A 26,352-nucleotide genomic window follows, 5' to 3' on the forward strand; every position below is an offset into this window, starting at 1 on the left:
TATTATGTATTATATATTTTATTTTAAAGTATTAATATTATTTTATGGTTGATAAATACCGGCGTCAGCCATCAGTTCTACAGAACCAATTGGACCAGTAGTGTATACGTAATTACCGTTGGCGTCTGGCTTACTGTTCATGTTATACGGGTTTTGTGGTTGTACGGACTTAGCGTTGGGTGCAGTGAATACCCATCCAGCTGGTATTGGGCCAAACCTGATGGTATAGGTGGTGTTTGGATCGACCTTGAATGAGTAGTAACCAAGGCTGTTGGTTGTTGTTGTAGCTATTTGTTGTCCATCCTTTAGTAGAGTAATTGGGATATCGGGTACACCGACTTCATTGTTGCTTTGAAGTCCGTTCTTGTCGGCATCGTTCCATACGTAGTTACCGATGTATGATGGTGGATTAAGACAGTTGAGATCCATATCACCGAGGGCATTCAATTTACCGAATTGATTCATTTGTGGAATGTTCTTAATGATACGGAACGATGAGTTCTTGGTACCGTTTGTTGTACTGTAATGGTGAACGACACCTTCGTTGACATCATAGAGATCGTATGCATTACCAACAACTTCGTTGGTACCTGCAAGATGTGCCATATGACCCCAACCGGTTTCATCATGTGCCCAGGCAGAGTTGGCAAAGTTGTCGTCAAAGAACTCACCGAAACCTGGACCTTCAGCTGTGGATTGAATACCACTTGGACCGGTGTGAGCACCGTTCATACCACCACAGTTACCTTGTTTCTCGAGAATGTATTTACCTTGGTCATTCTTACAGGCGTACAATTGGTCACCACCTGGAATAGTTGAGAACTCTGCATTTCTGTCCTTGAGACCGATTACCATGTTACCTTGGTATCCAATGAATACAATGTCAGAGACGATTGGATTTGGTGTGTATTGAATGACGTTGGCAGAGTATCTGCTCCATGTCTTCCAGAGTGCCGATCTACAGCTTGCAGTTGGTCTACCGTTGAACAATCTACATTGGACAGCACCTCTTGGGTATACCAACGATGCCTCCAAAGTGGATGTGAATGATCCGTCGTCTTCAATCTTGTAGATGTACATCCAGAGATCGTCCAAGACACCTGAATCTTGACCGGTACAAACACCACCGACGTGCATGTTTCTACCGTCGTAACCAAGACCTTGAATAGCCCAATCGCCTTGGACATCACATGGATTGGGTGGTGTCAAAATTTTAACATTGGCATTGGTGGGTGTCTGTCTCAATGGAATCTGTAAGACGGTTCTCTGATTCAATACTGTGGCGTAGAGATAATCACCAGCAATATCGATATCACCAAACATGAGACGATACTCGCTGTTTGGTTCCATTGGATAACCAACAAGATTGTAACTTGATGCTACCACTTGGTTGACATTGATATATGGAGTAGTTGCTCCGGTGGCTGGATCTACTCTGTAGATAGCACCACTATCTCTCGTTTTGGTTCCAATCTTGTAAAAGGTTGCCAAGAACCATGCACCAGTTGCACGATCAAAGGCTACACCACTGACAGTATTGATGGTTGGATACATAACAACCTGGTCAACGTTGGCGTTAAAGTCACCGGAAGTGTTGGTCTTGGCATTGTATGGGAATGTAATAAAGACTGGTTCGCTTGCCAATTTACCGGGTGAAACGGGTGGATCCTTAACGAAACAGGTAATACCGATCTTGACATCGTCTTGACAGTATTCGAATGGAATGATAAAACCGGCGTTGACATCGGTTCTAGAGGCAGTTGGGAATTGTAGGAGTGAACCTTCAGACTTTGCTTCAAGAATGGTTGGTTGATACGGACTTGGGTAGTTGTAGAAAATGACTTGGTATTGTTTGCCTTCAGTGAGATTTCCAAAGAAGTAGGCACCTTGATCGTCAGTTTGTACTGTACGAAGTACAGTGTCGCCATCGTACAAAGCAACTGTGATGTTCGGGAAGACAGTATCGAGACCATTGAGGAGACCGTCTGCATTGTAATCGTGGAATGAAATACCAGAGATGAAACCGGTTGGTGCGTTCTCCACGTAACCGGCATCAATGGTATTATCCACAGCGAGATATCGATCACGAGTTAATAAATTTGGATTGACGGTCATTAGTGGATCGTTGATATCGAGGGTAATGACATCAGTGTTACCAGTGGCAGGATTGACATTGGAATCAATGGTTCTATCGGTTCCAACATTTTGTGTAGTGAAAGTGAATCCACTTGGTAATGAAAAGTTGACAATGTAGCTTCCTGGTAACAAACCAGTGAAAATATATCTTCCATTTGTATCTGTGACGGTGCTTTGAACTGGTGCACCTGTCATATCTTTAGCGGGTTGCATTGTGCCATCAAATAATCTTACTTCAATGCCACTCTTGGGTACATATGGAATCTGAACACCCATCAAACCACCTGGTGCGTCCAAGAAGGTGAAGTCACCAATGGCTAGTACCAATGGTGATACTATGGCATCGATATCGGTTCTCATGAAGTTAGCATTGATTCCAGGATAGGCAGCTGTGTTGACAGCTGGACTGTTTGTGGTGTCAAGTGAGAATGGAATTGAGAAGGTTCTCAATCTCATGTTGGCAAGAGAGGCAGTACGGTAGGTTTCATAGATGAATTGACTTCCGAGGTTACTGAAAGTAACGACATAGTTGTCACCAGCTGGTAGATTATCAAAGTAGTAATAGCCAGTAGCATTGGTTGTTTTCGGTTGAACTGGGTTACCAAGTACATCGAATGCGGGGAGACCGTCTTCGGTAAGAGTGACAGTGATACCCTCTCCTTGATAGGTGATAGCGGTGACACCATGATTGTTATAGACAACTTGATCACCAACTGCGAATCTATTAGTTGGAACGACACCACGATTTTGATCTCGGAGAATCTTTTGAGCATTGGTAATACCATGGTCAATGGAAGGATCAACGTTGGCGAGTTGGGCATTCTCACCGATATTAACGTTGTTGATGACTGATTGAGTTGGGGTGACAGGTGATGGTTGGAAGTAGACGTATCCAGCTGGTACACCATTAAAGTTGAGTGTGTAAGTACCATATGGTAGATCATCGAATGAATAGTAACCACTGCCATCGGTAATAGCCGGTTGAATTACAATACCGTTTGATCCGACAACAGTATTGTTATTGGCATCAGTCAGCATCACATTGACGTTGGCAACAGGTTGTTCACCAGCGTCTTTAGCACCGTTCTTATTGTTATCATAGTAGACGAAACCAGATACAGCATTGATTGTGGTGTTGAGTGGTGGATTGACAAGACCGGCATCGATGGTTCTGAGGATATAGGTGGCATTGACAACACCCTTGTCGATATTTTGATTGACGATGGAGATTGCTGGATTGGTATTGGTGAGATTGAAAGAGTTGGAGTAACCTTGTTGATTGGCAACATTATTTCCTCCGAGTGGACCGAAACTATAGTTGGCTGGAATGTTTTTGAATACGACAATGTAGGAACCTGGTAAGATGTTGTCGATCCAGTAATTACCGTTTTGATCAGTGACAGCAACAGCTGGTTGTCCTAGCATATTGTTATTTGGTTGACCGAGTACGGTTGTGAGGAAATGGAGTTCGACGGTTACACCTGGTACTGGAAGTTCTCCTTGATCTTGCATACCGTTTCTGTTGGTGTCGTACCATACGTAGTCACCGACAGCGTACAATGGTGGAGTGAGATAACCTGCATCTTCAGTATCGTCAATCATTGTTGCATTGAGGGTGGGTGGATCACCGAGACCTGCATTAATGGCACGTGCACGACCAGCATATGGAGCTAAAAGAATATTGCTAATCAATCCATTTCTTACTTTATTATCGTTGGATCCGTTACCTGCTTCGAACAGTGTCTCACGAAGTACAGTAATTGGTGAGGAAATCATGATATCATAGACACCAGGACGAACTGCATCGATGTAATAGTAACCAGTGAGGTTGCTTATGGTTTGGTCGTAGAAGTTGCTACTAGCGTCGAGGAGGACAACCGTGGCACCGGATACTGGTGGTTCTCCTGGGTCTTGGAGACCGTTGGAGTTGATATCGTACCAGATGTAGTTACCTACTGCCATTTGTACCAATGGGATGAGAGCAGCGTTTTCAGTGTCGTCGATGAATGGAGCTTTGACACCGTCGGCTGGAACAGATGCACGAATTTGTGGAGCTGTTGATGAAAGTGTGAATGGCTGGGTGACACCAGAGGAAGAGTCAGCAGCAGTCTTGTTACCAATCATAAGATTCATTGGAATGTTAGAGAATGAAATTTGGTAGGTTCCAGGTGGAATGTTGTCAATGTAGTAGAGACCGTTGGCATCGGTGTAGACAGCGTTGATTGGGTTACCATTGACATCTGGAGCAGTTCCTCCACCTGGGTAGGAGAGTTCAACTCTGACATTTGGTACTGGTAGATCGCCACCACCATTTCCGTTGTAGACACCATCGTCGTTACGATCGAACCATACGAGGTGACCAACAGCAAACGAGGAAGTTGGTACTGTGTTGGCTACATAACCGGCATCTATCGTTGGAAGATAGAGTACAGCTTGCATTCCTGGTACATTTGGTTGGATAAGGTTTGGAGTATTTGGATTAAGACTGATAAGAGTTGTTAGACCGTTGATGGTTGCTACTGAATTGAGACCGGCTTGACCATTGAATGGAATGGTGAAACGGAATCCAGTGATGTTTCCAAATTGGACATAGTATTGTCCTGGAGGGATTTGATCGAAATAGTAGTGACCGTTATTGTCTGTTATGACATCCTTTACAATCTGACCAAATGAACTCAAAACTGGTTGGAATTGTGGGTTAACCAATTTAACTGTGACACCTGATGCTGGTTGTTCGCCTGGGTCTTGGATACCGTTGGAGTTGGCATCGTACCAAGTGTAGTCACCGATGGCATAGGATCTTGGTGGTTCTAACTCTTGATCGATTGTTGGGTCAAAGAAGATTGAGAGAGGAGCATTATCATTTGGGGTAGTTGGACGAATGGTTGGAGTGTCTCTTGCTAGTCTGAAACGTCTCTCACCGTTCTCTGGATCCTTGTAGGTGAATCCAGGTGGAATGTTGATCCAACGCACCAAGTAGTCACCTCTTTGGAGATTCTCAAAGTTGTAGAAACCACGTGCATTTGTTGTGGTTGGTTGAAGTGGACGACCAGAAATATCGATGACTGGACTTCCGTTGAGGTTAGTAAGCATAACAGTTACATTGGGTACACCAATTTGTTGACCTTGATCGTTCGTATAGAATACAAAGTCACCGAAACCAAGAGGAGTGGCTTGTCTGAGACCACCGTTTTGTTCACGATCGATACGGGTTGCGACAAGACCTGGTGGATCTTGACCGTCGTAGGTTGGGGTGTTTTCATCGAGTGAAAAGATTGGAGTGGTACGAGTTGTTGGATCTGGTCTGGTTTTGTCTTCAAATACATAACCTAGTGGAAGGTTTTGGAAGGTAACGATGTAACGACCTGGTGGAAGGTTATCAAATACATAGTAACCATTTTGGTCAGTGACTGCGTTAGGTACGGAGTTACCATTGACATCGAGTGCTGGAAATCCATTGAAATTGAGTAGTCTGGCGACGACACCTGGTGCTCCAAGTTCATTGGGTTCACGAGTTGCAGATTCATCTGGGTCGAACCATACATAACGACCGACTGCATAGATCTCACTTTGAACTTTACCTTGAATGATACCAGCATCTTGGAAGGGATTGATGTATTTATCTGGTGATTTATCCAATGGTGAGACAAGTCTGACTTCAGGATTGATTGTTGCCAGTGCAAAGAAGTTGGTAGAGTTGGATGTCGGAATGACACGAGAGTCGACTTCATTGAGTTGTCCGGCGGCTGCAAATGGTTTAGTCCATGAGTAGCCATCTGGCAGATTGCTGAATTCAATTCTGTAGAGCCCAGGGTATAGACCTGTGAATAGATAGTATCCATTGGAATCGGTAACTTGGTCTTTGACTGGTTGTCCGTTTATGTCAATCGGAGATGTTCTGTTGACACCATAGATTTTAGCGACAACACCAGCTACACCTGGTTCTCCTGCATCAATCAAACCATTGTTGTTCTGGTCATACCAAATGAAATCACCAACTGAATAGGAGTCGGTAGTGATAAAACCTGCATTGGCATCAAAGAAACCTTGTTGAGAGATAAGAGTTCTACCGAGATTGGATGGTGTAGGACTGGCGAGAGCTGGGAATCTCATTTCAGGAGTTGTTCCAGTGATTTGGTTGGCTAGTGATGCTTCTGGTTGGAATCCAAGTGTTTGGACAGTACGATTGAGTACAATACCTTGTGCCAAGGTGATAGATATGATGTAACCGCCTGGTGGCAAGAGATCATAGAAGTAAAGACCGTTGAGATCGGTTATTTGTGATTGGACAATACGACCAAAGATATCTCTGATAGCGTTACCGTCTGACGACCAGAGAATAGCACTGGCACCTGGAATTCTTGGTTCATCTGGCTGTGCAAAACCATCTTGGTTGGCATCGATCCATGCCAATCTACCGAGTGCATACGATGGACGGTACAATGGTAGATCATAATCTGGATTAATCATATCGGCTTTGATTGTTGGGAATTTATTCTTATCGACTGGAATCATTCCAGGATCGGAATCATTGATTTCATAGACTGGTGTGAATTTGTTGACCAACTTCAAGTCAATGGTGACATTGAATCCATCTGGGTAACCGAAATGAATGGAATAGTCACCCGATGGAATCAAATCAAAGATATAATGACCATTGGCATCAGTGATGACTGGTGGGAATCTATTACCTTGAGAGTCGACAGCTGGATTACCATTGGAATCGAATAGAGAAATTGGAACATTTGGAATACCGACTTCACCGCGATCTTGAATACCGTTTTGATTTTGATCGTACCAGACAGTATCACCAATGGCATAAGTTAACTTACTAGTGCTAACGAGAGGGAAGTTGAAATTTGGATTGGAATAGGTTCCGTTAAGAGTAGAGATAATTGCATTGTTTGGAACGAACCCATTCTGTCCTGGACCAACAATGAATGGATAGGTATAATCAGTACTAGGTTGGATTGTGGCAATTCCAGTGGAATTTCCATGTGATAGTTGTGGTGGGATAGTTGAGAGTCTGACACAGTATTCTCCTGCTGGGAATCCGTTGAAAGAATAGAAACCATTGGCGTCTGTAATAGTCGGTGGAATTGGGGTTCCATTCGCGTGGGTGGCGGGAGTTTCACAATCTTTTTGAGTGAGCGAAACAGTTACACCTGGAACTGGAGGGTCATTTTCGTTTGGCAAACCATCGTTGTTCTTGTCTTCGAATATGAAATAACCGAGTGAGAAAGTGTCTGGTGGAGTTTGCTTTGGAATCAATGGGAAGTTGATATCTGGATTGATCGTGGTGCTATTGACTGGGTGGATACCGTTGTTCTCAACGAAACCTGGAAATTCTGGACCGACTTGGAATGGACCGGTAGTATTTTTAGATGGATCGATTGATGGTCCACCAGTGCTTGGTCCATGTGTCAAATTGGTTGGTGTGTTTGTAACACCAACACAATAGCTTGCTGTCGCAAGATTATCAAAGAAGTATTCTCCTTTCTGGTTGGTTACGACTGGCGCAACTAGTTTACCAAATGCATCGGTAGCAGGTGTTTTACAATCGTCGTTAAACAATGTGACGATGGAATCTTGAACTGGAGTGTCAATAGTTGGATCGAATTTTCCATTTTTGTCATTGTCAACGTAGACAACATGACCGAACGATGTGGTTGGAACGGTTGGATCGGATCCAAGGATGACACCAACACGGAGGACACCGGCATCAACCAATATCTTACAATCACTAGTGTATTGAATACTGGCCTTTCCTTTTGGTCCTGTCAAATGGATGATTGGTGATGTTCCATTGGAATAAGCGAAACTCTCTGATGTTGGAGCCATACCGACGGTCTTGGTGTAGGAGTATCCAGTGAGAAGATTACTGTAGATGAGGTAGTAGTCACCGGTCTTTAGATTCTCAAAGCAAACTGGTCCTTGGGAGTTGGTGAGTTTTTGTGCAACTTGATTTCCATTGACATCGATAACGTTTGAACCATCTTGGTTGAAAATGCTAATGACAACATTGGATGGACCAACGTTTTCTCCTAATTCCGGTTGGTAAGCACCCTCCGGGCTGATAGTGTCATTCCAAAACATGACACAGAATCTAGCTACTGTTGTATAATCGGTACATGGTGGTGCAGTGGTGAAACCAGTGATGGAATGTGGACCAGTGATCGTTTGGAACATGGTGGATAGAGTCTGGTAACCAGTGATGGAATGTGGACCGGTTGGTGGATTGGTATTAGTGTAGTAACCAGTGATAGAATGTGGACCAGTGACTGTGTATGGACCAGTTATAGTATGTTGACCTGTACTCAAGGAGTTTTGTCCAATCAAAGAGTTTTGAGTGGTAATTGAATTTGGACCGAGTGAAGAATGAGTAGTTTGCAATCCGGAAGTTGTTAATGGATAGGCAGTTGTGATAGTATTTGGATTTGTTGGAATACATGTGTCAACTCCATTGAGTTTAAGACATTGATGGCCAATTGGACAATAGTATTGACCGCATCTGGTTGGTGGATTACCGGAAGTTGGATATACAGTTGGGTTGCCAGAGGTTGGACCAATTGGTACACATGTTGGAACTCCATTGATATTGACACAGGTGAATCCTACTTGACACATGGATCTACCGCATGGTGTTGGGGTACCTGATGTTGGGAAACCAGAGGTTGGACCAATCGGTACACAAGTTAGCACTCCATTGATGTTGGAACAAGTGAATCCAGCTGGACACATGTATCTACCACATGGTGTTGGGGTACCTGATGTTGGGAAACCAGATGTTGGAACACTGGATGTTGGACCGCCTGGTACACAGGTTAATACTCCATTCAAATTGGCACATGAGTATCCAATTGGACATTGATAGTTTCCACATTGTTGACCAGTGGTTGGAACACTTGTTGGAGTTCCAGAGGTTGGACCACCTGGTACACAAGTTAACACTCCGTTGAGGTTTGCACAACTAAATCCGCCTGGACACATGTATTGACCACATGGTGTTGGGGTGCCTGATGTTGGGAAACCAGAAGTTGGATTACCAGAGGTTGGACCGCCTGGTACACATGTTAACACTCCATTCAAATTGGCACATGAGAATCCAGATGGACATTGATAGTTTCCACATTGTTGACCAGTGGTTGGAACACTTGTTGGGGTACCAGAGGTTGGACCACCTGGTACACAAGTATCGACACCATTGAGTTTGACGCAACTATATCCATGTGGACATTGGTGGTTTCCACATTGTTGACCGGTGGTTGGGGATGGACCAGTGGTTGGTCCACCAGAAGTTCCGAATGGAACACAAGATGGAACATCACCAATCAATGCACAATAGTAATTTGGTGGACAGAACATGTTTTCACCACATTGACATCCAGTTGATAATGTTGATGGTGCTACAGTTGTTGGGTTGTTTGAAGTTGGGTTATATGAAGTTGGGTTGTTTGAAGTTGGGTTGTTTGAAGTTGACCATGGTCTACATTGTCTAACAGTTTCATCGCACCAGTATCCCCATCCACATTGAGCATCGTTTTGACATGCACCGCCAGTGGTTGGGTTACCAGAGGTTGCGGTTTGACCGGTTGATTGACTAGATGATGACCATGGCTTGCATTGACCAACGGATTCATCACACCATTTACCCCATCCACATTGAGCATCGTTTTGACACACACCACCAGTGGTTGGATTACCAGAGGTTGCGGTTTGACCTGTAGATTGGCTAGTGGATGACCATGGCTTGCATTGTCCACTGGATTGTTCACACCATTTACCCCATCCACAGTCGCTATCTTGTCTGCATCCACCGGCTCCAGTGGTTGGACTGCCAGAGGTTGAAGTTTGGCCTGTTGATTGACTGGATGATGACCATGGTTTGCATTGCCAGCTGGATTGGTCACACCAGTATCCCCAACCACATTGAGCATCGTTTTTGCAATGACCAGTACCAGTAGTTGGTGATCCTGAAGAAGAGGAAGCGGAGGTAGCGGAAGTTGCAGAGGTAGCGGAAGTGGCCGATGTTTGACCACCGTTTTGATGACAATCCATATTGATATCAAGTGGAATGCGATAGACTTGACCATTTTCAATGAATGAAAGCCAAACAGCAAATCCAAGATTTCCATTCTTTCCGTTGGCACCAATACCGATTTGCATTGGCATTTCATCCATTCCACCGACGAACGATATCTTTCTGCCTTGGTTGCAACCGGTACCTATCCAGTAGGAGTTTGATGGCAATGGAGTGTAGAATCTCCATGATCTGACATCGATTGGACCCTTTGGATAGTAAGCGTGGCTGTCCAACTCCTTACGGATCTCTTCACCTGGAAGAGTGGCAGCAAACTCAATGTTGACAGCCCATGTGTGGCAACTGTTGGCACCATCCTCCAATGGGAAGAGATTACCAGTCAACAAGAGATTTCCGTTAGCGAGAACACGGAGATTGGCGGCGTTATTAACGAAATTCCACATACGTTGGTTGTCGAGTGATTGGAGTTGCTCACCAATGTAACAGGCGTGACCTCCGAAAGTTCCACCGAGCTCTGGATCGGCAATCGGTGCAACACAGGTGTATGATACATCACAGTAGAGGAGTGCGCTCGATGGAACTTGATTCTTGTGAATACCGCGAGTCTGAAGTGGATAATCGTTCTTCACTGAGATGTCATTGTCAGAGCGAACCAACTCGAACTGGTCGAAAAGGACATTTCCTTCGGTGTCGGCACGTCTGCTGGCAATACGGATACCGTGGTATTGCTGACCGTCATTTGGGAATGGAACAAAGGCAGTAACCCATCTCAAGGGAAGCTCTCTGTTACCGGTGGCGGCAAACTCTGGCTCACTCTTGGAAACCAATTCCATCGATGGGCCAAGTGAAAGATCTGATTTTAAAAAACTTATACTTATGGATGGATTTCTTGATTCTTCTCTATCAGGAGTTGTTTTGAAAGAAATACCATTAAACTAATAATAATAAAAATCGTAAGTTAAAAATTTTGTATTTTAATAAAATATATTATATTATATTTTTATAATTTACCTCTGATCTATCAAAAGATTGCTCTTGCATCATTGAAATACTTTGGAAACTTTTTCCACTAAATATAATTGATTTCGAATTTGAAAATAGAGGACTACCATTATCAGATTTAAAGAGTTGGTTTGAAAGCTGAATGTTTTCGTGTGATACTACTAAATGATGTGCTAGCATCACTAAAATAGTGATGCCTATCCAATATAATTTCCAAAACCTATTTTGGATTGCCATTTTTTTTTAGTTTATTTTCTTTACAAAAAAAAAAAAATAAGAATCAATCCTATTAGGAAGTGAGAGGGTGTTGTGGTTGATGTTGGTTGGTTGGTCTGGTTGATCGTATAATTTAATATTCGATCAAATTAATTTAGTTCAACCAGTAAAACCTAGGAAATATTAAAATTAGAAAAAAAAAAGAAAAAGAAAAAGGAAATGTTAATTATATTATTAGATTAATATATTCAAATGATATTACTTTTTTGATTGGATTTTCTTGAATTTACAAAAAAATTGGAAATATTAGAAAAATCGGAATAAAGAATAATAATCAACAAAAAAATATTATAAATTATTTATGTTAGCTTAGATTTGTATAATATGTTATCTAAATATTTTATTTGTTGATGAAACTATAGTTGTTGTTGTTATTTGATTTTGGTTGTTTGATTAATATTCTTATTGTTGGTTGGTAACAAAACAAAAAAATATATTTTAATTAAAAATGAATTTTAATTAATTTAATTAGTTGTTGTTGTCAGTGGAACCATTGAATAGTACTTGAATTTCAACCAATAGAGGATCACTCACTCTGAAGTGTTATGATCATATGATAACCAAACAAACATTTTCAACATGTAATTTTGTGTGGACAATATAATCTTAACTATGAACTTTTTACTATACTAACAATAGCAAACTAAATCAAACCAAACCAAACCAAAACAAACCCAAACAGAAAATAATTAAAAACAATTAGGAGGTAAACATATTTTGGTATCCACAGATAGTAAGGTTCACAAACAAAAAAAATGATGATGATTTGGTATAATCAAACTTCGTAGTAACAACTATAAAAATTAAATTAGGCTCTCTCAATTGTTGTTTTTTTAATATGAATACTGATTATTCATATGAAATCATTGGGTGAATTGATCAATTTCATATGAATACTGATTATTCATATGAAATCATTGTGTGAATATGAATACTGATTATTCATATGAAATCATTGGGTGAATTGATCAATTTCATTTGAACAAACATATAAACAAACCATTTCATTCAAACAACAACACAAAATTAAATGTAGCTCCACTACCCACATCTTCTTCATTTAAATACATCAAGCAACACACACGCACACACACATTCCAACAAACATCAAATATCGTATGATTGCTATCACATAAAGCTTTGAAATTATAAGAGAGAGATAAGTTTGAGTTTGTGGGTGTGTAAGCGATGTTGTTAGTTTCTCTACCCCCACACATTTTATATAAAGACACACTTATATATATTTACACACACTTATTGCAATGCAACGGGGTTTCCAATTACATATTTTATTTTGTATATGGTTTAAAATATTGTAGTGGATCAATATTATGTATAAATCTTCATCAACTCTCTTTGTGCCCCGTAACAAATAAATAAAATAAAATACAAAAACAAAAATAAAACTTAACTTTACAAACCTTAAAAGATTTTCATTCATATGCTTACAATTTTATTTCTTTTTATCATTACATTGAATTCTTCTTGCATTTATGATTTCACTTAACTTCACTTTCATTACATTCACTATTATTATTGCTTCATTTCACACAACACCACAAACCATCACCCACCACATTCATTTTTGAACATGAACTTATGAGTAATGTAATGAATGCGTATGACTTATGAATTGAAATGAACAAGAATGAATATTCATTCATTCATTCATTCATTTTGCTCTTATCATAAATGGTTTACATTGATTGTTTGTTTTGAATAACAATAATAATATGATTCCAAAGGAAAATAGATAAATAGATAAATAATTATAAAAATGTTAATTCGATGTTTGTAAAATTCTGAAAGTTTATAACCTTTGATAATCCTACAAAATTGGGGTGCTTGTGGTGTTTTTGCAAAAAATAAATTGGTGCGTATTGTGAGGTGAGAATGTTCTAGCAATGGAATGATTGAGGTGTGTTTAATTTCTTAATAAAATGTGATTTGTTGCTATTTTTTTTTTATATCTTTATTTTAATACATACTTTCGAATTTTTAGTATAGATATATAATCAATTTTACAACAATCAACAAGATTGAGTGCACTGAGTGAGAGTTCCTACCAATAACCAAAAATAAGAGCAAAAAAGCACCACTTACAATATCCTCATTGATCAAGTATAATATAGTATAGTATATTATGTATTCTTTCCGAAATTAAAATAAATAAAAAATGAGGTATGTTAAACAAAAGATAAGATAAGATAAGATATTAAACAATAGCTGCTACCTACTACTAATACTACTATTACTTTGTGTTGTTTAAAACTTAACCATCAATTGATGCATCATCATCATCATCAATAATGACAATAACCACAGTATTCATTGTTAACAAACTATCAATGATTCTTTAACAATCAGAAAGCTAGCTTGCGGTGTGCTTATCTGATTCTATAGAATCGATAGATTTAGTCATCATTATTGTGTTTACAAAAGTATTAAAAGTAGTAGTAGTAGCGGGTATTAATAATAATAATAGAGTAGATTTGATCTTTGCTTATTTTACTAATGATTTACTCTTGTCTATAATAAATTTAAAAGCGGGAATGATTATAAACAACATGTTGAACTCTCAAGGCTTAACTACTTGTCAGATGATAACAGCGGTATGTAATTTTCATCTATTACTTTTTTTTTTTTTTTTCAATAGAATCTGAATATTTTAAATCAAATCAAAAACAAACAATCAACCAAACAACCATACACCATTACATACTAATATTATTGTAAATTATAATAATTTATTACTTAATACAATAATTCCATTGTATTTTAAGAAACCCTCTTTTCACAAAAACCGACTGTTTAGTTGGTGCACCTTACACATGTGGGGAGCAAGTTCAACCTTATATATTTGATTACAAAAAATATACAACATAAAATGATGTGGTGTTCGTTTTTTCTTTTTTTTTCTTTTTTTTCTTTTTTTTTTTTTGGACATATTAAATTTTTAATATATTGATTGTTGGAATTGTTTTTAGTCGCTCACACACACACGTTCATTTGGATTCAATATTATTATTATTATTATCTTTATCATTTTATTGGTGAGATTGTTAAATTAATAATATTTATATTTATTATTATTATGTTACAGATATGATGGATTGGAATGAACATAATGGTGGTAGTGGTGCTAATACCACTACTACTACTACCAATCTTGGAAACAGTAATAATAATAATAATAATAACAATAACAATGGTAGAAGAAAGAAAAAGAATAAAAAGATTAGAAACAATGCGATTATCACTGATAATGATGTGGATAGTTATGATGACGATGACGATGATAGTTATGAATATGATAATGATAACAAGAGTGGTGGTAACGATAGTAGTAATAATAGTAGTACCAACAGTAGTATTGATCTAAATAATAACAACAGTAATGTAAATTTAAGAAAATCATCAGCAAACAATAGCAATAATATACATCCAACTAGATATCAAAAATTGGGTGAAGTAGATTCTTCATTGTTGTACGATAGTGATAATGAAGATGATTACAGTCGTGGACGTAATAGCAGTAGTGGTAGAACCAATAATCCGTTTAGACAACAGACAAAGCGACAGTCGTCCAAGTACAACAGTAACGGCTATGGCGTCAGTCACAACTTGGAAACGATCAGTGGATTCTTTATCTATATCTATCACACTCTCAGATACACAATAGTCGCAGATTTACAAGTGGCAATCAGATATGTTCATAAAAACTCAAAGAAGAACCTAAAGAGTATATTAATGGGTTTATTAACTGTATTCCTTGTAGTAATGTTTATAAGGTAAAAAAAGAAGAAGAAGAAGAAGAAGATAACAACAATAACAAAACAAACATACACTAAATTATTCTAATTTTATTTTATTTTATTTATTATTTATTATTTTCTAGTTTTTTACAAAATTTAATTCAAGCATCACCTATTGTATTTTTAAAGTTATCAGAGGATCAAGCAGGTGAATGGGATCTGTTGATTACGGGTGATCCTTCACTTGGTTCAGCGGTGGCCAATAACAACACTCTGAGTGGTACAGCAGCCGATGGTGTGCATACCACCTCTTCGAAAAGATCAGCATCATTTAATATAGCTGCCGATTCTTCATCGTTTGATTCCGATTCTTCTTCGTCTAAAATACCACATCCCAATTTGGATCATATAATTGAATCTCCTCTACTGATACATCATTTAAACAACAACAACAACAATAATAATAATTTACAAGCAAACTCAAGTGGAGTCAATCCTTTGAGTATGCTTAGTGGTGTTTCCGGTTTATTCTTAAACTCTACGGTTCTGACGAAAAAGTTGGCCACTGCCAGTATGGTACATGGAGTTGCGCCACGTTGGTTGTCTTTGGCATCGGTGATGACAAAATCCACCAATATATCGGCGTCACTTATTATGCTGGTGATGAATTCGACACTGGAGAAGGATATGGGACTGGGTCGTGGATGGGATCACCCACCTCTCAAAGACAACCAGGCACACATCTCAAGCTCCTATCTACGTAGAATCGGGGTGGAACCAAACAAGAATCAATCGGTTAATCTACACGTTGATTTTGTCGATGTTTTGCAGCGACTTGGCTCCGACTCGATTCCTTCGCTCGACCAAGTGATGGCAATGGTTTCCAACTATCTGGGAATTCCCATTCCCGGACGACTCGATATCACTTTTGAAATGATTTTGCTCAAGATGCGATACCCCAATATCGTTCAGGAATTGAAAGATGTTCTAGGCGATGGAATCAGCTCCGATGGTAACTTCCTCTATCCACCACTGATCATCCAAAACTTTTACAATGATTTCCGACAGGAACTGGTCATCGATCAGACACTGGTTGTGATGGACGGTATCGATTCACCAGGTGGTAAATATCCATCTAGTTTAGGAAATGTCGCTGTACTAGAGAGTTCCTATATTGACAAAGTTGTAAAGTCGAAACTTCAATCGATGAACTCGAAATTCTTTGGTAACATTTCCACCATCGAAACACTACTCAAAGCAATCATCCCGCTATACAATCCTAAACTGAATGTAACCGATATACTTACTCAAATCGATAGTTTCCGTTATACATTTGGTAATTTTACAAATAATTTTAATTTAAATGTAAGTTGAACCAATATCTATTTTTTTTTTTGAATCCTTCCATCTTTATTAATTATAAATTATTTCTTAAAGGAATATTCAATGGCATCGATTGTAATGTTGGAAAATAGAGTTAAAATCTATACTTCTGAAGATCCAAAGAACTCATTGATTGCTTTTACCAATCAAGTAGCTATGCATATTGGATATAGTTATCCTGCTTTGTTCACTACACCTTTGGCTGCAGCACTTGGTGTTTTCCAATATACGAGATTGTCTTTGGATCAGGTATTCAATTGTGTTGCTGCGGTGCTGTTGGTTCTAGGTGCACTTATGATCTACAGTTTGCTGCTGAGTGACGTCGAGGGTAAAACCTTTGAGTATGGTATGCTTCGTGCACAGGGAATGCGTCACTACGCTCTGATCATCCTGCTGTTGACACAGGCACTCTACTTTAGTGTACCGGGCATTGCTTTTGGTTTGTTCTTTGGTTGGGTATGCTTTGCTATTGTTGCACACTTTGTCTATCAGTTTGTTATGCTCCCAGTGGATCTGACATTCTACACAATCGCCATTCTCTCGGGTGGACTCATGGGTTTGTGTCTGCCGATACTCGCCAATATCGCACCGATTCAGCGTGCTCTCAGTCGTACGCTGCGTGACGCTCTCGACGTCTACCACCAAGTAAAGAATGAGACAATGGTGAAGATCATGAAGTTGGAGGAGATTGGATTCGATCCACTCCAGACAGCACTCTCAATCTTGGCAGTGGTCGTTGGTTTCACAGTGTACTACTTGATTCCACTGTCGTTCACATTCATGAACTACTCGCTGTTCTTTGCCATCCTAACCGGTATTCTTTTGGGTATGTTGTTTGGATTGGCAATGTTGGCACAGGCTGTCCAATCGCATTTGGAAAAGCTAATCTGTTTCCTAATGATTTGGGGACCGGACCGTCGTACACTCTACAATCTCGTGCGAAAGAACCTTGCCTCTCACTCGGGAAGAAACGCAAAGACCGCCACAATGTTCACCATTTGTTTGACTTTTATCATTTTCACTGGCTGTGTATTCCGTCTCCAAGGTTACAATATTCAGGAACTTGTAAAGCTTGGCGTCGGTTCCGACATTGATGTGGTAACGACCAACACCAAATTCCCATTGCCCGAAACAGATCTACGTGGTTTCCTAGACAATGAAATTTTCAACAACTCGGCAACCACCGCCGTTGAATCGTATTCATTCGTAACACTTCCACTGGATCATGTCATGAATATACGTTCAACCTACATGAACACGCTCGCCGGTTATCCATGGACCTATGTTAAAGTCTATGGAATCGATGAAAACTATCTGGCGTCGACCTATATAAACTTTTTAGACGTAACCCAAACCAATCAAAGACTATCGTTCTCAACTGTACCCGGAAGTAAGAAGCTGGATGTCGTTAAAAGTCTCTATACAAATCAACATAAAGATGTTATCGACGACGACAAGAATGGCAAGATAATTGCACCACCCAATGCAGTGTCATACGATCCCAATACTATTGTATTTAATCGACCGACCAATATGTACATCTACGAGAACTACACAGACATGATTCTGTCCGATGCTTTCAAATTGGCAGTTGGTGCGACACCCAACACCCCATTCAATCTAAAAGTATACTTCAAACCTGGTTCTACCGGTCCACAGGAATCACTGAATCTCCTAGCCAAGCCACAATCGATGGTTTCGATGTTCCCCTCCTTCCTCTTCTCGTCGTACTCTGCGACATCTTCGCGTTCGCCAGTGTTGATCAACATGAATCAATTCATGGAGACGATGAACTTGATCTACGGAATGACCAGTGATCCCACTGTCCTACTCCCAGAGGTCCCTCCCAAGTCAAAGCTACTGATCCGTCTGAAATCAGGCACCTCTCAGAGCGCCAGAGAATACGTAGTAAACAGCTGCAAGAACTTTATTAAATCCGATTCTATCAATGTCATCGATACTGCCTTCCTGTTGGACTCGACCGACACTGCCATCACACTGTTGAACATCTTTTTCTACACTGTCTCGGCTACATCGATCATTCTTTGTTTCTTTATGTTGTGGGTGTCATTCGCTTCGAACATCCACGAAAACTCTTGGGAGTTTGGTGTGTTGCGTGCCATTGGACTCACCACCAATCAAGTGATTCGTATCTACATCTACGAAGCACTGGTACTCATCTTTTCATCGGTTATTCTCGGACTGATCATCGGTCTCGGAGTAGCAGTCACCCTAACGCTTCAACTCAATCTCTTTACTCAACTGCCTTTCTCATTCCAATTCCCATTCGGTTTATTCTTTGGTGTTTTCGGTGCATCCATTGTCATGGCAGTTCTCGTATCAAGACAAGCATCAAAAGAATATTCATCAAAACAAATTGCATCAGTATTAAAAGGCAAATAAATTAAATCAAAAAAACAATAAATTATTATTATCATCATATTTAAATCATTTAAATCTTAATTAATTAACATTAATAACGGTGAAGCTTATCACAAAAATAATTTTACCTTTTTGGATTTTTTTGTTTTTTTTTTTAAAAAAAATATCAAAAATATTATTTTTTTTAATAATAATCAAAAATTTACCTTTTTAAAAAAAAATTGAATTAGTTTGAAAAGATAGAAAGATAGATAAAATATTAAATATATATTAATAATTAAACATCAATAGAAATAATATATAATTGGATATAATTAAAAAATAGTAGATTTTAGATCAAAAATAATTGATTTATTTATAGCTTTATAATTTTAAATAGTTAAATCAATCAATCAATAAATAAATATACAACAGATATATAGAAAGATAGATAGATAAAGAGAATACAAAAGAGAATAAAACAAGTAGAAACAAGAAAAAAAAAGAAAGGAAAAGTAAAGTAAAGTTTGCTTTGAAAAAAAACTTTATCTTTTTTTTTAAAAGTGTAGTATAGTGTAGTGGGGTTGGAGTTGAATAGACTATAGATTAGACTATAGTGAATAGAGTAAAAGATAACAAGATGAGTGGTATTAATGGAAATGGAAATATAGGTGACGATAAATCAAATAATAACAATGCAGTCAATAATCTGGTTATTGGTTTGAATAAATCGTTTCAAACACTAAATATAGAAAATGTCAATAATAATAGCAATGGTCTTTCATTGTCACCACATAGAAACAACAATACGACTGCAGCGTTAGACCCATCGATAGGTGCACCACAAATAGCAACGACAGCCAGCTCGACAACCTCTTCCTTCAAAATGGTTGTACCCAATAAATCACAAAGACCTAGAGCACTCTCTCCATTAAGTAAAGAGAAACAGGTTTGTAACAAAACATAATTATAATTATAGTTATTACATTTCAAGTAATATGAATGTCAATCAAAAACTGACACACAAACCACCACTTTTTTTTTTTTTTTCATTTTGATCTTAAATCTTAAAAGAGAGTATCTTTTTCACCTTTGGTTGTAGAAATCAATGAAAATAACCATGTAAATAATAGTAATAATAATGAACAAAATGATAATATAGATACCGATAATAATAATAATAGTAATAATAATAATAATAATAGTATAGAAAATAATTTTAATAATAATAATAATAATAATCAACTCAATTCACAAAACATAAATATTTTCATTAATAGTTTGAATCACCATGTTTCTTCCAATGATAGTAAAATGACGTTTAATAAGCTAAGTGGAAGTTCATCTGGTATGATATTATTTATTATTTTTAAATGAAAAAGTAGATTATTATAAGCAATTAATTAACGATCGATTGATATTTTAGAAATATTTCAATTCGATGAAGAATATGAAGAAGATATGGAGAGTAAAAATTTGCCTGTAATTACAGAGGTGGAGATGGCTGATGACGACGACGACGAACAACCTCCCAACTATATGTCAGTGGAAGGTGGAAACAGATCGAGAAGCAATGGTATAATGCAGGAACTCAAACTTGGTACATCACTACCAATGGAAATCCCATCGAAACTTGCACAGAGTCTACAAAAGAATTCTGTGGCAATGGATTTCTCATATAACGATAATGAAAAGAAGGTAAGAGTGAATCTAACAATCAATCATAACCATTTATCATTTCGAATTTGTTGTGACTAACAAATTTTTATAAATTGTAATCTCTCTAGAAATATGTTACACCAAGACAAAGTTGGGTTGATACACTCAATAGTAAAGATGAAGTTTCCATGTCATTTGCAGTGCCTTTATCATTGAGTAGGAAATCAAAGTCATTTATTTAGAGACATAACAACACAACTATTAGTGATTTTACAAAATGAATAGGAGAGATTCTAAAATTTGATTTACATGAAGGAATTCAATGGACTGGAATGTATACTTTTATTTTTTATTTCTATAGAAAACAAAAAAACAAAAACAATCAACCACCAACAACAACAACAACAACAAAACGATCAAATAATTCATAAATTATTTCTATTTAAATAAGTTTTTTTTCATATATATATATTTTGTAATTACAAAAAAAAAAAACTAAAAAAAAAACTAAAAAAAAACTAAAATAAATATTATTATTATTATAACAAAACTAAATGTTTTTTTTTTTTGATGATCAGATATAAGTTGTAACCAAAAGTTAATTTATAACAATTGGATTGAATTTTATAACTAGTAAAAAAAACAAAAAAATTGAACAACAAAATAATTTTAATTCAAAATATTTAAAAAAAATTTTTCTCTTGGGGTTGTTTTTTTATTTATTAATTGATTAGTATTGTAACAAATTTAAATAAAGATATTGCCTTGTTCCAATCTAATTTAATCATTCATATGAATCAATAAATTATTTAAAAAAATTGAAGTTTTTGTTTTTTATTTTTATTTTTATTTTTCTAAATTGCACATCAAAAGTTCAAAACTAAATAAAAACATCAAACAATCATATTACACACTCACACACTCATCCTATCATATATTATATAATGGTAATTGATTCAATGTTATCTACAACCACAAATAATAGTAGTAGTAGTAGTAGTAACAACAGTAATAATAGTAGTAGCAATGAAAATGGTAATAGTTATATAAATCATATACATTCGGTAACTGTAGAATCATGGAGAACACGTGAATCACCTGTTAAATGGTCAAAGAAACTATTGGACTTTTTTAAAGTTAGCAATAATAATAATAATAATATAGGTAGTGGTGGTGGTCGTGGTGGTGGTGATCAGTCGATGAGTTATGGTAGAATTATATGTGGTATGTATATCATTATAGTTGTAGCTTGTACAAGCGAATGAATAGCTTGCTTTTTTTTTTTGTACGAATTAACATGTTAATCTTTCATTGTTTTTTTAAAGATCTTCTTTTGAAACAGATGATGGTTGGACCTTCACCAAGTCCACTGTTAGTGTCCTATCTGAGGTATGCTTTGGCGATGCAGATGATCAATTACACCGATTTCTTCAACTCGATGACTGAGCTATCCACCAACACTCTGATATCGAAGAAGCCAAAGCAGTTCAATACTATACTATCGGTACTGGTCGATGTAGTCAAGATTCTCGAACTTAAAGCTACTTCCGAACGGTATATACATTTGGAGAAAACACACAGTCAATCTTCCCACATCGTGCAAGAGTCCATTGGTCAACATCTAGGTGTTAATGGTACAGCAACAACAACAACAACAACAACAACAGGCGAGAAGAAATCGACAAAGAAGAAGGATTTGGTTGCCAATGGTGTTGTTATGCTTAATGGTAAGCATGGTCATCAGAATGGCAAATCGATTGCCTCTTACGATATGTTATTGGATGGTAGCTCCAAGAGAAAGAGAAACAACAATAATAATATTAGCGGTGATAACGATAGTAATAATGATATTGACGAAGATAATGATATCATCACCAACAATAATGATGATGATGAAGATGATAACAATAATAATGATAATGATATCAAGATGGATGGCGACCAGTTAACAACAACAACAACAACAACAACAAGTTCATCACCTACAATGATGGATGAAGACCTACAATATCTAAAGAAGAGAAAGAATCAATTGAATACTTTTCAAACTATATATGATACTAATAGTAGTGATAGTACAGAGGCAGCGACAACAACAACAACTACAACTACAACCACAACAACCAGTAAACCAAAATCAACAACATCAGGAGCAGCAGCAACAACAACAACAACATTAGATACCAATAGAGATATAGTTTCGAAATCATCTTATATTATGCAATTGACATCGATTGTAAAGCTAGTTGTATTACTTTTGCAATCGGTTGTCTCTGCTTTAGATGAAGAGATGAAAGAGGGTGGAGAACAGCAACAGCAACAACAACAAACACAGAAATCCAAACAGTTAAATGATAATGCATTAGAGTGTATGGAGATACTTTCTAATATGATCGGTAACAATAAGTTGGCTTCTTTCCTGTTGGACTCGAAACAAGAGGTTCCCGTTGTATTTAGCGAGCTTACAACTTGGCTAGAGAATTTAAAGAATAAACTAGGTGCACCAATAGATGAAAATGCAATGGTAGTTGACGACAACAACAACAACAATAACAACAACACTTCACTAAAGAGATTAATTCAACAACGATATTCAATGTTATTGACAACTTTACACGACACACTATTCATACCATTCCTACCGATAAACGAGTCACAAGCACTAATACAACCTAATAACAATAACAACAATAATAACAATAATAACAATAATAATAATCAGAATGAACAGAATAATAATAATAACGGTATTAATTATAATATTAATCAGTTGTCAACGACAGTCGGTGAAATCGATATTAATCAATCGCTATCGTTACAACTACTGTTTGAGGAGGAGATCACAGGATGTGTATTGAATAACTCTGTTCTCGACAATCTCTTCAAATTCGATTGGATTAGATCGGTGCGATCCATTCATGCTACCAACTACCTCTTTGAACTACTCCGTATTGCATTCCAACGACTTACAACCTGCGATCCAATGACCAACGAATATAGAAAAGTAAAGATGTTCATACTCGTTAAAATACCTTTATTCTATAGTAAATTACTATCTTTAAATAACAGCAGCAATAATAATAATCAAAATAGTAATAATATCAGTATAGAAGATGCACTACTTCAAATTACACAAATAACTTCACTCTATGATATGCTATCATATAATGAGAATATTCCACTTTGTCTATTGCAGACTCTTATCAAACAAAATCTAGTTAGCATCACTGTTTCCAAAGAGAAACTACCGATATTCAATAGCAACGGCGAATTGGATCAATTGGAACTTGAACTACAACAAGCCAACGCTCAAAAAACAGTTGATGATATTAGTATGGATTTTCATATTCAATCTTTATCTGTAAGTGTTTATATATATATATAGATATGTTTATTTATTATTCATTTTATAACTTATTTATTAATATTAATAATCAATTTAGGATATTGGATTGGTAAGAGAATCTTTGTTTTCATTGAATGAAAACTCTGAGATTTATGACATTCAAACGCTCATGTCGGTGTTGCGTACACACTTGATTGCACCATTCGATTTCCAAGAGAATCTGATGGCTTTGCTATTTGAGAGAATGGATACTCTGGCCGATCCGTTGGAGAACAAAAAGGTACTGTCTCATCTATTCTCGATACTCTCTGACCCCCTGATTCTCGAAACCATCGATGTTCATGGTTATTCACTAAAGCTAATGATTCATCTCATACGATATTGCGATGCCATCGGTACTATCACCAACAACGAACACGGTGGTATATTCATTCACTCTTATTTTGCACTACCATTTAGTATTCTATCAACTTTGATTATACTTTATAATGTAAATTATCAAAAACAACAACTTTTTTATTCATATAATGAAGAAACTAACCTTTTTTTTTTTATTTAATAACTTTTTTAGTTAAAAGGAAATAAATATAATTTAGATCAACTATATAATCAAATGAAACAGAAAGACAATCAAGATCTATCCTATCAGAATCCTTTTATTAGATGGATATTCGATAGTTTCAAAGATACCGAAATCAACTTTGGTAACAACTATAAAGAGGGTACCAACTCTGAGGATTACCAAATACTAAAGACATTGGTAGAGATGAATAGAGAGACTTTTTCTTTTCAGATTTTAAAGTAATAACCCGATTTATATTTCAATCTTCTTTAACTTTGTTGTTTACTAATTAACTTTTATTTGTTTATTTTATTTTAGTGAATATTCACCATGGAAATTATCACATCTGCTACCACAACTACTCTTCTTGTTGTTCAATTGTCTAGAGAAGAATCTTATATCATCCGATGCTATAGTAGAGATTATCTCGATGGTCATTGATATCGTACCGTATGCATCGATCATCATACTCCAATACCTCGCAAAGAATCCAAATACCATTCCTATAGAATTGATTCTAGGTTGTTTCATGAATGCCGATGGATCCGATAGAGAGAACGCTCATATAATTAATCTTTCAATTGATAATACTAATATTCAAATCTATCATTATGTATGTAGTATATTAAAAAAAAAAAAAAAAAATGACAATTTTTAACTAACCATTTTTTTTTATTTATTTTATTTAGATATTAGAAACACTTAATCTTATTCTATTCCCAATATTATATAAATTCCCATTTCAATCAAATCCAAATCATTCGATTCTCTTTAATCAAGTTATAAATGCACACCAAAATACACCAATTCATTCACAACTGTCATCACCACAATCAATCATCAATGAACTGTTCGAGGGATTCAAAACCAAGTTCTCAGAGATACCAAAGGATCTCCTTATCAACATTATAAGTAAGACCGATATTATTCAATTCATTCAATTCACTTCAAAGAAAGTACTCTCTGCAATCTCTACTACCAATGATCTCGATCAAAATTCAATCATCCATACAATTAGAGCTAGTAAGTTTATATATCATTGAACTATTATATATAAATAACTAATTCTTTTATTACTATTATATAGTTGAACTTGGAGGATTTATCATTGGTAATCTAGTTGGAATTGAGGCAATACCTATATTGTTCAATTCATTTGTACCATCATTCTTTAACTCACTTATAAACACTCCATACAAAGCACAATACCTTGCCTACTTTTGTCAGAATGTATTTATTCACTCAAATTGTCAATTTTATATACAAATGTAAGTTGTAGTAGTAGTAGTATAGTAATCATTTATTATGTAACTAGTTAACTAACATATCTTAATCTCATAGTAATGATCAATTTATTAAAAAAGCTATGACTAGTTTCTTCCAACTTTTGAGTGACAGTGCAAAGAGATTACTTCCAGACAATGATCCACAACATGCATTCGTATTATCAATGATTTCACAATTTATACATATGAACAAATCACTTAATCTCATTTCAGTTGGCAATAATAACAACAACAACAACAAAGATAAACAACAAAAAATTTCAGTATTCTCCATTTTATCAATGGATAAAATCGATCAACTATCAAAATCCATAACTTATATTTCCAACTATTTTATGGCTGCATCCATTTATGAATATAGAGATGATCATCATCTCTGTAACAACATAATATCAAATAAAAAATAGATAATAATAATATTAATAATAACTAAAAAAAAATTTCTTTTTCTTTTGTACATGCAGGATATTTTAATAAAACTAGAATGATTGGTTTTTTGGTTGAACAATCTCGTAGAGTAAAAGTTCGACACTCTTGGATTTGGA

The 26,352-nt window shown here is 36.7% G+C and overlaps 4 protein-coding genes across 4 annotated transcripts; 3 read left to right on the forward strand and 1 right to left on the reverse strand.

Moving 5' to 3' along the window:
- Positions 1 to 42: 42 nt before the first annotated feature.
- colB (colossin B) lies at positions 43 to 11,416 on the reverse strand (the record flags this gene model as incomplete). Its single annotated transcript, XM_020574113.1, has 2 exons — positions 43 to 11,112; positions 11,189 to 11,416. 2 exons carry the CDS (start codon positions 11,414 to 11,416, stop codon positions 43 to 45), a joined length of 11,298 nt encoding a protein of 3,765 aa, XP_020436185.1.
- Positions 11,417 to 13,631: 2,215 nt separating this feature from the next.
- PPL_03142 (ABC transporter permease) lies at positions 13,632 to 18,996 on the forward strand (the record flags this gene model as incomplete). Its single annotated transcript, XM_020574114.1, has 7 exons — positions 13,632 to 13,636; positions 13,859 to 13,921; positions 14,003 to 14,067; positions 14,559 to 15,246; positions 15,354 to 16,575; positions 16,648 to 17,983; positions 18,473 to 18,996. 7 exons carry the CDS (start codon positions 13,632 to 13,634, stop codon positions 18,994 to 18,996), a joined length of 3,903 nt encoding a protein of 1,300 aa, XP_020436186.1.
- A 598-nt stretch (positions 18,997 to 19,594) lies between these two features.
- On the forward strand, positions 19,595 to 21,417 carry PPL_03143 (uncharacterized protein; the record flags this gene model as incomplete). Its single annotated transcript, XM_020574115.1, has 5 exons — positions 19,595 to 19,903; positions 20,029 to 20,302; positions 20,381 to 20,652; positions 20,742 to 20,842; positions 21,348 to 21,417. The coding sequence occupies 5 exons, from the start codon at positions 19,595 to 19,597 to the stop codon at positions 21,415 to 21,417; spliced, it is 1,026 nt and encodes a 341-aa protein (XP_020436187.1).
- Positions 21,418 to 21,557: 140 nt separating this feature from the next.
- On the forward strand, positions 21,558 to 26,240 carry PPL_03144 (uncharacterized protein; the record flags this gene model as incomplete). The annotated part of the gene is made up of 9 exons (XM_020574116.1): positions 21,558 to 21,837; positions 21,939 to 23,974; positions 24,057 to 24,449; positions 24,531 to 24,760; positions 24,840 to 25,134; positions 25,211 to 25,544; positions 25,609 to 25,789; positions 25,863 to 26,185; positions 26,215 to 26,240. The coding sequence occupies 9 exons, from the start codon at positions 21,558 to 21,560 to the stop codon at positions 26,238 to 26,240; spliced, it is 4,098 nt and encodes a 1,365-aa protein (XP_020436188.1).
- Between the last annotated feature and the right edge of the window lie 112 nt (positions 26,241 to 26,352).

Source organism: Heterostelium album (genome assembly GCF_000004825.1).
Source record: "Heterostelium album PN500 unplaced genomic scaffold PPL_scaffold3, whole genome shotgun sequence".
In the NCBI taxonomy this organism is placed as follows: domain Eukaryota; phylum Evosea; class Eumycetozoa; order Acytosteliales; family Acytosteliaceae; genus Heterostelium; species Heterostelium album.